This window comes from Dermacentor albipictus, chromosome 6, assembly GCF_038994185.2.
Source record: "Dermacentor albipictus isolate Rhodes 1998 colony chromosome 6, USDA_Dalb.pri_finalv2, whole genome shotgun sequence".
Taxonomy (NCBI): Eukaryota; Metazoa; Arthropoda; class Arachnida; order Ixodida; family Ixodidae; genus Dermacentor; species Dermacentor albipictus.
This window is the reverse complement of record NC_091826.1, coordinates 102607393-102622760: the sequence shown is the minus strand read 5'-3', so window position 1 is coordinate 102622760 and position 15368 is coordinate 102607393. Positions and strand designations below refer to the sequence as shown.

Here is a 15368-nt window from a genome sequence, read left to right as displayed (position 1 = left end):
AGCGTTAAAGAAAGGAAACGCATCAAGGCAGATACGATTATTATACGATTGTCACACAGCATCGATTTCTTGGCATAATACTTGATAGGCAGCTATCCTGGGCACCCCACTTAAAAAAACTCGAAAACGAGGTCAATGCCATAGTGACTGTACTTCGCAGACTTGCAGGCACATCATGGGGCGGATCAGTATCGTCCATGCTGACTGTTTACAATGCATTAATACGACAAAAAATTGCATATTCCGCACCCATCTTACACGGACTTTCCCACACGTCAGAAGAGAGACTTCAAAGACTTTTAGCTAGAGGACTACGCCTATGTCTAGGAGTTCCACGAACGACTTCGAGTTCTCTTGTAATAGCTGAGGCTCGCCAATCGCCATTTCCAGTTATGCGAACTACAGAAACATGCCGGCATTATTTCCGCCTTCAAACCCAGCATAAAAACCACCCATTGGCTCTAGACATAATGAAACGAGATAGAAGTTATGTTCATATAGAAATTCAAAAAAATCTTCACATATTGCCAGAAAACGAATTTTGGAACTCAGACATCGAATATCCTCCATGGCTGCTTACAGTTCCAAAAATTGAATTGTCAGTAGAAGGGATATTCAGCAAAAGAGACATGTTCATTCAAGCTGCTCAACAACTAGCACTATACCAGATATATATGCGGTATTCAGGATACACACACGTCTATACAGACGGCTCCAGTACAGCAACCTCTTCAACTTCATCATTCATTATACCGCACCTCAACAAACAAGAATCATTTAGGTTATCTCGTGCGACTTCGTCCACAACGGCTGAACTGTTCGCAATCCTATGTATGTATGTATGTATGTATGTATGTATGTATGTATGTATGTATGTATGTATGTATGTATGTATGTATGTATGTATGTATGTATGTATGTATGTATGTATGTATGTATGTATGTATGTATGTATGTATGTATGTATGTATGTATGTATGTATGTATGTATGTATGTATGTATGTATGTATGTATGTATGTATGTATGTATGTATGTATGTATGTACTTTTGAGACTTTCGACTACATAAGTGTGGAGACATTTGCCATGTATATTGTATGTACCCGCTGACTAGAAAATGTGTTATTAGGCGACAGTATCGTTTCTACTTTTGAGACTTTCGACTACATAGGTGTGGAGACATTTGCCATAGTCTTCCTGTGGAAACGTTGCTTTATAAGTCCTGGTGCTTGTGTGAAATGATTATTTGATATGTAACCGTGAACCCTGAATGATGTATGACGGAACCACCCAAGAGATAACGAGTAGCCGGCGCCTTAAATTGCGCGCAAACATCTCCTTATATCATATCAATAAAAAAAAAGGGGGGGCACTCCAAAGGGTGTAAGCTTTTCTTAGAGAGTATGCGATATTGCAGTTGTCACCTCTTCATCTCCCCTCTCATCATCATCGTACATTTCAGCAAACAGCAAAGCGCATTAATTTTCTGACGCTACCCGGTATGCAGTACCTCTAGAGCGGTCTTTATGGTAATGAACTGAAAGCGGAAGCTTTTACAAGACTATTGAGGCTGATGTATATTGCTCTTTCTTGCAGTTTCTGTTTGCCAGTAATGCGTTGTCAGACTAGCGCCCGCAATGACTGGGCGTTTCGCAACTGCGGCTATTGTGAAACGGCCTATACATACTTTATCCTCCCCCGTTCTTTATTACGTTTAGGGAACGAGACCTTCCATTTGTGAATGCAATATAACGGCGACAAAATTCAGTACTTCTTTCTCGCCTATTGGATGCACAGGAAGCAAACGAGGTGTGTGAATAGTTGTTATCCTTTTATTTCCTGCATACTTCTTTTTTTTTGGGGGGGGGGGGAGGGGGCAGAAAGAACAATTGGTTTCCTTTAAAAATACCCGTATGTGAGGATAGAACATCAAAACCTATTTTTCAGGCCACCTGCTACACCGGCGTGAAATTTTGTGTGCTCTATACAAGGCACCGAAACGGGCGTATACACTCTTTAAAACATTTGCACCATTTGGGGTTTATCTTGTCCCACAACGACAATCGTCCTCTTTCATCCCCTCGTTCCTTTCTTTTTTATTAATGTTGCGAGCCCCGTACTTCCAAGTCACGAATGGCTTGCGCGTTATCTGCGTGACACAACGTTCTCGACAGGAAAGTAACGAGCGCTGAGCTTTCGAGAAAGGAAACGCAAGCACGGCAGATGACGATTTTCGTTGTGCGACAAATATACACCCGAAATTGGGGAAGGGGGGGGGGGCAGGTGTTTTAAGAGCGAGAGAACGTACGCCTTTGCATCAGCCCACTTTTAATTTTATTTCATTTTTCTGCTGTGGTTCCATATATATATATATATATATATATATATATATATATATAGAGAGAGAGAGAGAGAGAGAGAGAGAGAGGGGGGGGGGGAGAGAGAGAGAGTTTCAAAACAGACTCGCACTTTAAGGCATCCTGTAGAACGCTTGGATTTGCGAAAATTAATATTGGCATTCGCGAGCATCATTGAGTGCCACCATGCGAGCTCTTTAGATGCGTTCACTGTCGTTGGAAATTGTGCTTGTGCACAAGGCACAATTTTGTGCATTGTCTTCTGAATCATAAATGGTGACACGCTGGCAGAGTTTCTGTTTAACAGCTGCATATGACGTCAAAATGCGGCTTTATCTTTCTTAAATGTCCGAGTTCCAGACCCGCCACGGTGGCTCAGCGGCCGTGGCTTGTTCTGCTAAACACGAGGTCACGGGTGCGAATCTCGGCCGCGGAAGCCGCATTCCGATGTGGAAAAAAAATTGAACGCACATGTACCGCGCATTTGGTACACGCTAAAGATACCCGGGTATTTGAAATTATTAAGGGGCCCATCTATACGGCGTGCCGCATAATCAGATTGTGGTTTTGGCACGTAAATCCTGACAACTAAATTTTTTTAGTCCCATTCCAATTCAGGAGCTCTATATATAGAAGGCACGATGGACAACCGCTTGCAGTATAATCAAAGGGCACTAACGAACAACAATCAATTAGTTTTGCCTGTGTTGTACCATTTCAACTATCTGCTTTTGTATGTTAGGAAGGAAAAGTTTTCGTTACTAGCGAATAAAATTAAAACTAATGATTTCTTATCTCGAATTTCGCGCGCAAATCGTACTGCCGGTACGTCAGTGTTGCGTCACTGATGACAAACTATGTTCGTGAGTTTGGGTCATTTCGGAGATGAAAAAAAAAAACCCTGAGAACTTGAGGTCTACTCTTTGGTTACTTTAAACTGCAATGTGTGAGCATTCTTTCCAGAACACAATTAGCATGACGCGAGTGAAATGCTGCCAGTTCATGAAGTCAAGGGAAGCTAGTGCAAGAAAATCGGATGCTTTTGCCACATGTATTTCACTGCGGAGCCCTTTCTGACAAAAACCAAATTTTCCTTTATACTTACTTTGTACTATAAATATACTTACCTTTGTGTGCCTACTTTTTTATACTTACTTATACTTTATACTAATACGTCCTATACACTTAGGACACTATCGAAAAGATACGACGCAATCGATGACTTGCTGACTGTGCTGACACAGGGGTGCTAATGCGACCGGGTCAGCGGAGCTTACCACGACCCTTGTAGTCACCGTGCGGAAGACCAATTGATTGATAGATTATTGGGTTTCATGGCACAAAGGCCAGTTCTGGTCAAAGAGCGCGTCAAACTTTTATGGTGCAATGAGTTAACAGTTGTTCATGAAGTCAAGGCTGTAACATGGCTGTAAAGGGCAATCGAGAGTCGACGCCGTCGCACCCTCACAGCCGTTTCCAAGTAGCCTCTCACCATCGTCCCATTAATATTCACGCCCAGGCGGCCGATATCCAATTTATTTATTTATTTATTTATTTATTTATTTATTTATTTATTTATTTATTTACATTACCGCTAAGGGCCCTCCTGCGAGGGTATTACATAGAGGAGGGGGGGGGCACAAACATGAAATATACGCAAGAAATAAAACTATATGAAATAAACACACACACATAAGGAACATAAAATATTGTCAATAAATGTTTCCTTTTCTCTGTCGTCTCATTACCAGCCTTATTATTGTGCCTACTACAGGACGAAGGCCCTTCTCCCTGCGATATCCAATTAGCCCCATCTTGCACTAGCTGATTCCAGGTGATGCCTGCAAATTTACTCACTTCATCTGGCCCTGCCCATCTGGCGTCTTCGACTGCGACTTCCTATCCTAGGGAACCGTTTTGTAACACTGATCGACCCCCAATTACCTGCTCTATACGCATTACGTGGCCTGCCCAGCTCCATTCGTTTTATCCCTGTTACTGTCAACTAGAATATTGGTTACCCCCTTTACACCCTACTCCACACCGCTGTCTTCCTGTCTTGTGTAGCGTTATGCCTAAGATTCTGAGTTGTATCACTCGTTACGCATTCCTTAACCTTTGGTTATTTGCTCAGTCCATTCGATCTCTTCTCTAAGCCTGTTTAACGTGCCTTTAAGGACGTAACTCAATGATGCCTGAACTTGCGCAAAAGGCGAACAGGCAGCACGATGGGGTTTCCTTGAGGCAGTTCTTGGCTTGACTGGGCGCTGAAAAAGTTGGTCAACCTTCGAAAGTGATTGATCCGTGCAGGTAACCGGCGTGTGCTGGCCGAGTTCAAGGTGACCCCCGGCTACCAGCAGCTTGGCATTCCCGACGGCATGACCATAGACGTCAACGACAAGCTCTGGATAACCTGTTTTTCAGCTGGCGCTGTGGTGCAGATCGACCCCGAGACCGGTACGTGTACAAGGAGGCCTACGGACGGCTTCGGCAGGCTTACCCCCGTATTCAGAAATGCATCTTAATTTGAAGCCCATGCTTGACTTGATTTAAACAACGCCTGTCGTCAACGCACTGACGAAACGCAATGTGCGTCTTCGGCGCGTTCGCACCAGGCGTCATTTATATCAAGTCAAGCATCAGCTTCAAGTTAAGTTGCATTTCTGAATACGGAGGTTAGTCTCCTCAAATTAAAAAATACATATCCAGGCACTTCCTTTTAAATTTTTTATTCTTTCTTTCGGTGCGAACAGATCTTACTCTTCGATCGCCCATAAGAGATAATGCCAACCCGCCGTGGTTGCTCAGTGGCTGGTTGCTCAGTAGGCTGCTGAGCACAAGGTCGCGGGATCGAATCCCGGCCATGGCGGCCGCATTTCGATGGGGACGAAATGCGAAGACATCCGTGTACTTAGATTTAGGTGCACGTTAAAGAACCCCAGGTGGTCGAAATTTCCGGAGTCCTCCACTACGGCGTGCCTCATAATCAGGAAGTGGTTTTGGCACGTAAAAGTCCATAATTTTCTTTTTTTTAGAAATAATGCTACATCGCTGTTTCTGGTGTATTTGTGAAAGGCGCAGAATTTACTTGCGTGAAAAATTTAAATTTCCATGCAGCGAATTGAAAATACTCACAAATACGCTTGCTGTTTACTCATGGTGGAGTACAGGCTCCATTTGCGAGATTGAAGCTTAGTCAGAGTGAAGTCATGTTTGATTAAAGCTGGCAAATGTTAAGACTCACATTGTTTTCAAGATATCTGACCTTAAAAGGTGCTACAAAATGCATTGGCATTCCATTTACCTTTGTGCATAAAAGCATTCGCAGAGCATTTCTAGACGATCGTAACTGGAATGACAATGCACTTTGTAGCAGATTTTGGGGACGGACATTTCGAAAATCGTCTTAGCTACGCGTGATTTCAGCGAATCATACATGGCTTCACTACTGCTCGTTTTCAGTTTTGCACTTGCAACATGTACTCCAAATTGAATAATTAGTTAGTTTATGAATGCTTTAGCTATGCTTAACGTATGCCTTTCCGTGCAATCCACTCGAACTTCCCAAATTGCTCTACGTGCTACGGTTAAAGAAAATTTCCAACTAAAAAAAAAGTGCCTCCAGGGAATATCAGGGCACGTGAATTTTATTCACCAGCACACAAGATGAAGGGATGGGAAAACTGGCACTACGTATACCGGAACCGTGGCCACACTCTCATTTGTGAATTTCGACCTCGCTTCGAGACTCAAATGATGGTTTCCGCAAGTTCTAAATTAAGATGGACAGTTTAAACGCGTGACTTTGAAAGGTCAAGTTTATTTGACCGATTTCCAAACCGCAATGACCTTTTTACGCGTTTTGATAACGCCATATTACGCATGTTTGAGTGGCATGCGAACAAGTATATTTAGCTGATAATGCCTGCATTCGACAATGACATGTCTTCTTCCCCACCATTCGTCCTTGCCTACTTTTAGCCAAAGTGCTCACCAAGATCAGTTTCCCGGCCAAGTACACTACGTCATGCTGCTTCGGAGGGAAGAACTACGACACACTCTACGTCACTTCCGCTAGCTTCCCGCCCGATGCCACGAGGCCCGAAGATGGACTGCTCTTCCAAGTGACCGAGCTCGGTGTGAAAGGAAAAGCGGCATTCGAATTCGCTGGCTAATGCTCCGGACGCCCTGGGAAAACCAATTTAGCATAGCGTATATGTAAACCAGGATATCGGCGGCCATGGATGGATGGTTTGTATTAGCGTCCCCATAGAAAGGGTGCGTTGGCTTTGCGCCACCATGACATATCTTTCTTATTTTGTCGAATGTCTTACCTCTCTTATTCATTTACCTGCCAATAAATACTCTGCATCAAACGTTTTCAGTAATTTTGGGAACTTCGTTTTTGTGCCCCTTCATCGTTTGTGGTCTCCATACTTTTCTGCCACCAAGCCTGCAACCGCCTTTACTAATCTCTATTGCGGGCATGTTTACTTTCCCCCTGGACCCAAGGGCTTCAAGGAGGCCATAGGTGCCTAAACCGACAACTGGGCAAATATCTTTACATTCCAATGAAACATGTTCCGTCGTTTCAAACATAGCTTTACCACAGCAAGAAAATGCTTCTTCCTTTTTGTACCACGCTTTATGACTACGCGTTCTAAGGCATCCTGATCGCCTTTCGAAAAGTAGAGAGCTTCCCTTTGAGTTATCATAAAATGTTTCTCTCCCGATTTTGTTTTTACCTCTTAGGTAGTTACTCGTAGCCGGTTTCTTTTTAATTGCAGCCGCCGAGGTGATTGTCTCAGCCTCATCTGTCTTTGCGTTTTACGTTCTTTTTCTGGACATGTTGCTTAATATACCGGCCACATACTTTCTGGTAAGCTCCTTAGTTATTTTCTTTCACTGCGAGTATATATGTTTTCCTGTACAAATACCTGAACAATCTCCCGGCCCATTTACTTTCTTCCTTATTCCCTCAGTCGTTCTTCATAATCAATTTTACTGCGACTTTCTCTCACTTCAATACTTGTCCAGCCCATACATCTCACCTGTTGCGGATTCATTTGTAGTCTTCCCGTGAGCTCCCTGTGCGAGGCAGTCGGATGCCTGAATCTGTTTATTGATTTGGCTGCCAACGAGCCCTTATTGTAGGTCTAATTTCAAGCAAACGATTGCATTTCGAAAGTTAAGTCTTGGAACCATTAGATATTTCCCAAAGCACCTCGCACTTATAATATCCCCATAGCGCTCTGTGTTTCATTATGGCCGCATTTCTTAACCGCTTTGCGATTATTATATGTTTCCTTATATCTGTTGCCCTCGTTTATTCATAAACCGAAGTATTTTTATTCTCCTACATAAGGTATTTCCTCGCCCTGTATTGACCCTGTCTGTTTACTGTTTTCATTAAATACAATAGGACCGAATTTTCAACCTTAAATTTCAATCCTAACATCTCACCTTCCTGGCCACTCATATTAGCCAGATGTTGCCAGATAAGCAGAGTTGAGTCTGTCATTAGACCATAAGTGTTACGCCTGCTTTGGTCTCTTACTGCTGTGTACGTCGCGGCTATAATGTATTTTTTTCCTCTATTGCTGAGTCAAGCTAAGCGGTTTCGCAATTACATTGTATTCACATAAAAAAGTACTGACATACATTTTTACTTCTTAATTCTTCCTTTAAATGAAACTCCAAGCAATTACGCACCCTTGTAAAACAAATACTGGCAAGCTTCAGTTCACTCTAAGTAATTCACTATATTTGCATTTTAATGCTTCATTCTACGAGTATGTTTGAGTGCTAAGACGGTGGACACGGCGACATGTCGTCATTATACACTGAGCGCTATTTTGGACCATGACAAATTCTGTCACAGTGTCTGATGTGACATCTTGTCAGCTCTGATTGGGGCCCCCAGAAATCCACATTTTGTCGAGCGGAGGGCACCAAATTGCCAGGGAAATTAGAGAGGCGTTCCACATCAAAAATATATGGGAGAATCCTACGCCAGTGAGCCGTCCATTTTGTTGATGGGAAAGGGATACGCGTATCTGTACAGCACGTGTTGCGGGATTCTTTGAATGAAAATTCAGCTGTTGTTAGATTGCATGTTTTCATTTAAGACTGAAGGGCGTGGCTAAGGAAGTAATTCCTTGGTGTGATTCACGTGACAGGACAGCAGGTGGCGTGCGCTGCAACTGGTGGTAGTTAAGAAAAATTGACAGTCACTAAAGTATCCTCACGTGATTTCAACGCGGAAGCATTGTGACTTGACTAAGTTACCACCATTAAAGGCTTCGTAAGTACGACAACGTGTTTGCGTTCCGTTCTCCGCTTTCCTTTCTCTGTGTTCATTAATCACCAGACCGCAACCATTCAGACCTCATCGCCAAGTAGCTACGCGTCCACACAGTGATTGCTTCATAATGGCCTTCCTGACGTGGCACGTGACGTGACGTAATGCGTGAGCATCTCGGCACCAATTTCCCTTCCGATTATCTCGTGGCCGTGATACGTTAGGTTATACATTGTCGCGTGCACTGAACAACTCTACCTTAATCCACCTTGCTCTAAACTGTACCACCCTTAATACACCTTATTCCACTTTAATCAACCTTGACCCAGTTTAATTCACCTTCATTCACGTTACTTTACCTTACCCCACCTTAAGTCACATTCCTCTAACGCCGCAGCCACGTGACATGGGCCATGTGACATGACATGTGACATAACCACGTGACATGCGCAATGACGCACGCACTCGGCCAGTCAACCATAACCGTCGAGACACCGTGGCGTTGGAGAAGGGTGCTCGTCTCGCGCCCCGAGGTCCGGGTTCGATTCCCACCCGGACCCAAATGTACCAAATTTGCTTTTCAAAGCCCCACCAATTTACCTTGTTTACAGGAACCTCGCTGAGAAATTTGACGTCACTCCGAGAATTCTGGACGTGTTTTTACTTCTTGTCCGTCGGCCTTTTTTTTTTAGTGCCATCGCTTGATAACGCCGGATTTTCTGCCCCATTGGACGGGTAATGCGTTCGCATTAAAAATGCTTAGGAAATAACGATCACCAGTATACATAACACGATAAAGCAAATAGGATTAATGACCGAGTGAAGCCGAACTGAGTCGCATATTGATACATCAATGTAGGGTCATTATACTTATGTTGTTTATTGATTTAAATCACCTCAATCGCCGAGGCATTATAGAGGGGATGTGGGTTACAGAACCAGAAGGCAGTAACGCAAAAAAGTACGGAAACGCGGCAAGCGTACGACACTGGTTACGAAATACAATGGTTACATAAAATGTAGTACAGTACGGTACGCGATAAAATGGGAAATTACATGGTATTAGTGAGATAGAAAAAAATGAATCACGTGATGGCTACTAAACGTAGGCACAAAATTTTGCTTTCAGTCACAATTAACGAACGTGACCAAAGAATTAAAAAAAAAAACCTTGCATAGTTGGCAATGAACACAATATCAATGGGAACGTGGTTCCAATCTGTAGAAGCTTGTAAAATGATCGAATGCAGAAAGGTTTTGGTGCGAAAGAAAGTATACCCCACTTTGTACTGATGATCCACACGAGAAGAGTTATAAGATGCTGTGACAAGCTCGATTCGTAAGTATTGCTGATGGCATATTTTGTGATAGAGGCAGTTAAAGCCAAAAAAAAAAAAACTCTTCCAAAGTGACAGCAGTAGTCACACAGCCTTGTCCGTGATAACTGGACAAAACAATAGGACTGACATTATTTTGAATTATTTTCTACCTTTACTTTTCGATCTCCACCGGAAATAGGTGAGAGTTTAATATGACTAATAATGTAAATATGAGAGGCTAATATGACGGGAATGTGACTCTCACATACAACAGGGTGCACACGTGAGCTACTTGGTGATGTGGTTAAAGAAGTACTGACACGAATTTTTCGACTCTTTTTTTTTTACTTTTCATTGATTTCGCATTAAACACAGGTGTCCGACTTCGAAAAACACTAGAAAGTACTCTGGCCGACCTCAGAGCGCCCTAACTATTTCAACGTAACGTTTTTTTTTCTAAAAACCCGTTTCAGTTTAGTTTCTAGGGGGAGGTGTACGTGTATAGTGACTAAAGCCCCTTAAACTTTCTGAGAAAACAAAAAAGTGCCTTAACTGCCTTATGAGCCGATGATCGGTCGGGACGGTGCTCTAATATGCTCTGTTCATTCAGAGGACGATCATCTACTGGTTCTGGTGCGAAACTTCTGGTTTGCTCGAGCGACTTTAACTGAAGTGCTGTCCGTACGCGTGTCTACACCTTCTCTCTCCCTTCTTTCTCTTCCCCTTCTCCCTTCCCCCAGTGTAGGGTAGCCAACCAGACTATTGACTGGTTAACCTCCCTGCCTTCCTGAATTCTACTCTCTCTCTCTCTCTCTCTTAAACTTCGTAAAGCACCCTCACGCTTTGAAGAATGCCGCCTCCTCCTCGCGCGCTCTGGCCGAGGCCGATACCGCGTCTCTATTGGCCTAATAGCATCACGTGGGCCCTCGCGCCGGCTTCGTTTGTTTAGAGTCATGCTTTGGCGCCCTTTTCGCTTGAGAAGCGTCTACGGAGTGGAGAGGAGCGCTTGTTGGCGCCATTGCTGCGCTCGAGCGTGGAGGAGGGAGTGGTGAAAAGGAGGAGAAACGTGGAGGAGTGAAGGGGGTGGAGGAGACCGTCGCTACTTTATGAAGTTTAAAAGGGGCTTTATTGGTAACGTCACGACGCAGAAGGTGGTCACGGGAGGAGAGGGGCATCGTGACGCTTTGGCACTGGCTCCGGCTCCTAGTCAGTTTTATGCTGCGTGCTGCTACTGATTGTGCGGCCCGACGTAGCGACATTCACACCACCGTACCAACCGTAGCGATGTCTTTTGGCCGCGTGAACACGTTCTGTGTCACCACGCCAGGACGCACACGCACTCCTGGAAAACAAAACCGAAGCTGGCTCGCAGAAAAGCTATTATAATAAGTCATTTAGGATGCTCTGGAGAGTGCCAGTAAATGAGAGTGGTGATGTGGGATCGTTCGTTGTTCATCTTGAAACGAGAGAGTTGTAGAGCGAACAAGGACATGAGAAGGCACGCATAAAGGATACACTCACGTAGCGCTATTGGACAACAACCACCTTTATTTTCAACGCCAAGTCACAGAATTGACCTCACGCGTGGCGCGATACAGATCACGTGGGAGCAACACGTTCTAACGCAGAAAGGAAAAGAAAGAAAAGAAAACAGTACCAGTAGACGTAGCCCGAAACCATCATTGCTACCGCTAATGCAGGAAATCCAACTCTCGAGGCGACAACGCTATCGACTGCTTGCTTACGCACGATTCACCAAGTGCGTCGATGCTCTCTGCCTGTATTATTAAGCGGGTAACCTCGTCGTTATATCTACCTACAATGGCAATTTCTTCAAGCATTAGGTGGTAACTACAATTCTGAGAACGAAGTGCGAGAAATCCATGAGGCGGGAGCTTCTTCACCGTGTTATGGCGTTCTCTTGGCCGGTCGTTTAGACATCCGCTAGTGCGGTCAACATTGTGCTGCCCCGCAAGACAACGGGATGCGGTAAATTGCGAGTGACTTGCAACCCACGAACTTAATTGTATGCATTTCTTTCACACTCGAGTTTCGCTGCTCTTGCCGGATCTGTCTTCTTACAAAGCATTGCTAGCTGGCTGGGCAATGAAGAAATAACCCTTATGTAGTCAATCATAGGCGCCACGTGTGTGTATTCTTTGTGCCTTCTCGTGTCCTTGTTTCCTGTGCGCGTTCGCTTGCTTGGTAGTTCTAGGGTTTCGACGTCCGACATTTGGTGGCGGGATCAAACCCCCACCAAGGGGGCCGCACCTCGACGGGGGAGGTACGCAAAAACGACCGTGTGCCGTGTGCATTGGGTGCACCTTAAAGAGCCAAAGGTGGTCAAAATTAATCCGAAGTCCTGAACCATGGCGTGCCTCTTAATTAGATCGTGGCAGGAATTTCACGTGCGACACCTTCATGTTGATAAAACAAAAAAAGAAGTCAGAAATGTCATGCAAGTATTCTTTTGAATATAGTTCAAACACGGGACGGCGGCTGAGAGAGAGAGAGAGTAAATCTTTATTGTAGTATAAGTTGTTTGGTTATGGTGGGTGGAGCCCCTCCTCCAGGGCCCCACTGGTTACAGAGGCTCGCCGGGCCTGGTCAAGGGTCGCCAGCTGGCATCCCAATTCCACTTCCGTGAGTCGCGCCTCCCACGACCAGTTATGTAGAGTGTTGTCTAGCAGCGGCGAGGTGTCAGCCGCCGGACGTAACGTGCACTGGAACGTTATGTGTTCCAATGTCGATGTTCCTTCGCACCACGGGCATGTGTTGCTGTATTTGTCTGGGTACATTTTGAGTAGCCTGTATAAATGTGGGAAAGTGTTCGTTCGCGGGCGGCGCCAGTCCCGCGCTTGCCTCCTGTCTAGGTCTGGGACGGCGGTTGAAAAACACTGGACGCGGTTATTTTACTGGACCTGCCTCGGTCAACCGAACGGGCAGAATTTGCTGTTGCTCCGGTTAGGCGGGCAGCGTTTTCGCATACGCGCTAGCGCGAGCATTCTCGTGTTTCGTCACCCCATCTGAATGAAGGCCCACCGCTGCCGGGAATCGAACCCGCGACCTGCGCTCACCAACGGAACGTCATATGGCCGCGGAGAAATATCGCCCAAGTGCAAGCTTTTCTCTAGTTTCTCTCTTTTCAGTTCGCGATGAGCGTTATGCGCCTGCTATCTTTATGGGTAAGCTGAGTTAGAATTTATTCCGTGTGTTTCTATGCTCGGACAGGTAGTACACCTGTCCGGCATAAAGTCCTTTCTCTTGACTCCATTTTTTTCCCGCCATCCACCGCTCACAACCTTCCCTACCTGCAATGATGACGCAGCTAGCTCGGCACTCGCACCACCGGCGAAGCGCGAAAAGGAAAAGAATCGGAATGGAATCGTTAGCGCATGACGGCCTTAGGTCTCGTTGATTTTAGCGTTACACAGAACGTTACGTGTTGGCCGGCCCACCGGTAAGAGCTCCTTACATCAATCAATATACAGCAATCAGATTAACACGAAAGCCTTGAGTGGCTCACGTACACCCGATGTCCTTGAAAAAAAAAACAAGAGAAAAACACGCATCGTCCAGTTCAAGGTACAAAAACTATCATCATCGGCAATGGCTTATACGCCCCTAAGCAAGCAAAAAAAAAGCGCAATGGCTCATCCCTTTCGTAAAGTTGAGGCAACATACATTCGGCGAAGTGAAGCGTGCAATGCATACCTTCTTTGGAGTGACGCATACAGCACGCAGAAAAGCGACGTCTAGTAGAACGGTACAGAGAAAACCACGTGACCTCTGAATGGCTCCTACCCACGTAAGCAAGCAAAAAATGCAGTGGCTCATATACCGCCGTAAGGCTCAGGCTACAAGCGCTCGCTAAAGTGAAGCGAACAGTGCATACCATCATTGAATTCACCCATACAATGCGCAGGACAGCAGACGTTTCAATCCCCTGCTGAGAGGATGCAGCGTAATGTCGAAGTGAAACGTCGTCGGCGCGTGTCTGGCCCCGCTATGCGAGCGCGCGAAGCCGTGCCAAGCGTCGAAAACGAGCCGAAAGGAGCCGAACTTCGAAAGCAACAAGGCGACGATTCGAGACGGTGCGCTACCAAGTGTGCGGCAGTCTTTCGGCTTCGCGTGTTACAGCAGTGCAACATGCTGCCGCACTTTTCGTTAGGACTGAGCATTGGATAAAGATTCTAACCCGGTTAGCCCTTACATCGTAATAGATTAATGATGCCGAGAGTCTGGCGGAATGTCGTCTGGTCGGGATGAACGGTGTATAGAAAACGGAACACGTCGATTGAGGTGAAGAAATGATTGAAATCCTATTCACTTTGTTCATACTGGTGAGCAACAAGCCCATGTAGAGTTCGATACGACGTCCTTTTGCGATAGCAAATATACGGATACGCGAGGCGTATTTGCGCCGTCGTCGCCACCGCCGCCCCCGTGGAATCCTGGTATCAAGGAAGCACGGGGGAACGCCGCGTGTAAGCTTAGAATGCCTCAAACGCGCAGTGTATTTGGCTATGCTATCGCCATGATTATGCTGGTTGTGGTTATGCAAGCATGATTACGCTATCACTTCCCGATGGCATAACCATGTTATCCCTTCGGATGTGTTGTCTTCGGGCAAAACTGCCAGTTTTTCATAGTATTATTCCTTCACCTTTGTCCGCGTCTGCCGCGTTTTCTTTTAATTTGTAATCATAATTCAACTAGGTTCGCTGATTTACGTGTACAAGCTAAACATATAAAGCTGGTCACGTGGGTGCATAAACTCTGAAGCAAGAAAAAACCGTATCTATATATTGGGTGATTCACTACCAGCAATTTCATATTCTTGTTTGACCCCAATGCGCATCTACCACTCTTTTCATTCCCAGTTTCTGCAAACCGCCCTATTCCTGGTCAGTCCCCCCACGGTGGGTATGGACCATTTGTGCAGAGGAAGAACAGCAGCAATTCGTCTAGCCCCAATTTTTAAAGTTTAAGTCCCGTACCTTTCAGCTCGCCTAACAAAGAATCAAATAAGGTGCTCCCCCGGTTCCGCTTATTCTGTTTTATTACAGACCTTGCGCTGCTGCTACTCGATGCGTATTTTCTTTATTCTCGGAGTGATACATTTTATTGCCGCAGGGCTGCTGCTCGTATTGTTCGTGCAACCGGACTCATCCGCATCCGCTGCGTCACGCGCCTTTCTTGCGTGTGACCGAAACCCGCTCCTCAATTCATTATAGTAAGGCTTTTTGTGTGTGTGAGCTTGCTCGTGCGAACTATGTTTCCCAATATGATGGTATTTTGAACACGTGAATATTCCCAGACGCTGTGAGAATGGGCGTTCTTCTTCAATATCAGTTAGCCTCATTTTCAAAGCAAACATCACTAGATTG

At 45.2% G+C, this 15368-nt stretch overlaps 1 protein-coding gene across 3 annotated transcripts in view; it reads left to right on the top strand.

Moving 5' to 3' along the window:
- Nucleotides 1–6738, top strand: part of LOC135913653 (regucalcin-like) — a 30856-nt gene extending 24118 nt beyond the window's left edge. For all 3 annotated transcript variants that reach the window (XM_065446197.2, XM_070541140.1, XM_065446198.2), the window contains 2 exons: nt 4669–4815; nt 6340–6738. In XM_065446197.2, the coding sequence (XP_065302269.1) occupies nt 4669–4815; nt 6340–6533 (341 nt within the window). In that variant the 3' untranslated portion in view covers nt 6534–6738. The remainder of the gene's footprint in view (nt 1–4668; nt 4816–6339) is intronic.
- Nucleotides 6739–15368: the final 8630 nt, after the last annotated feature.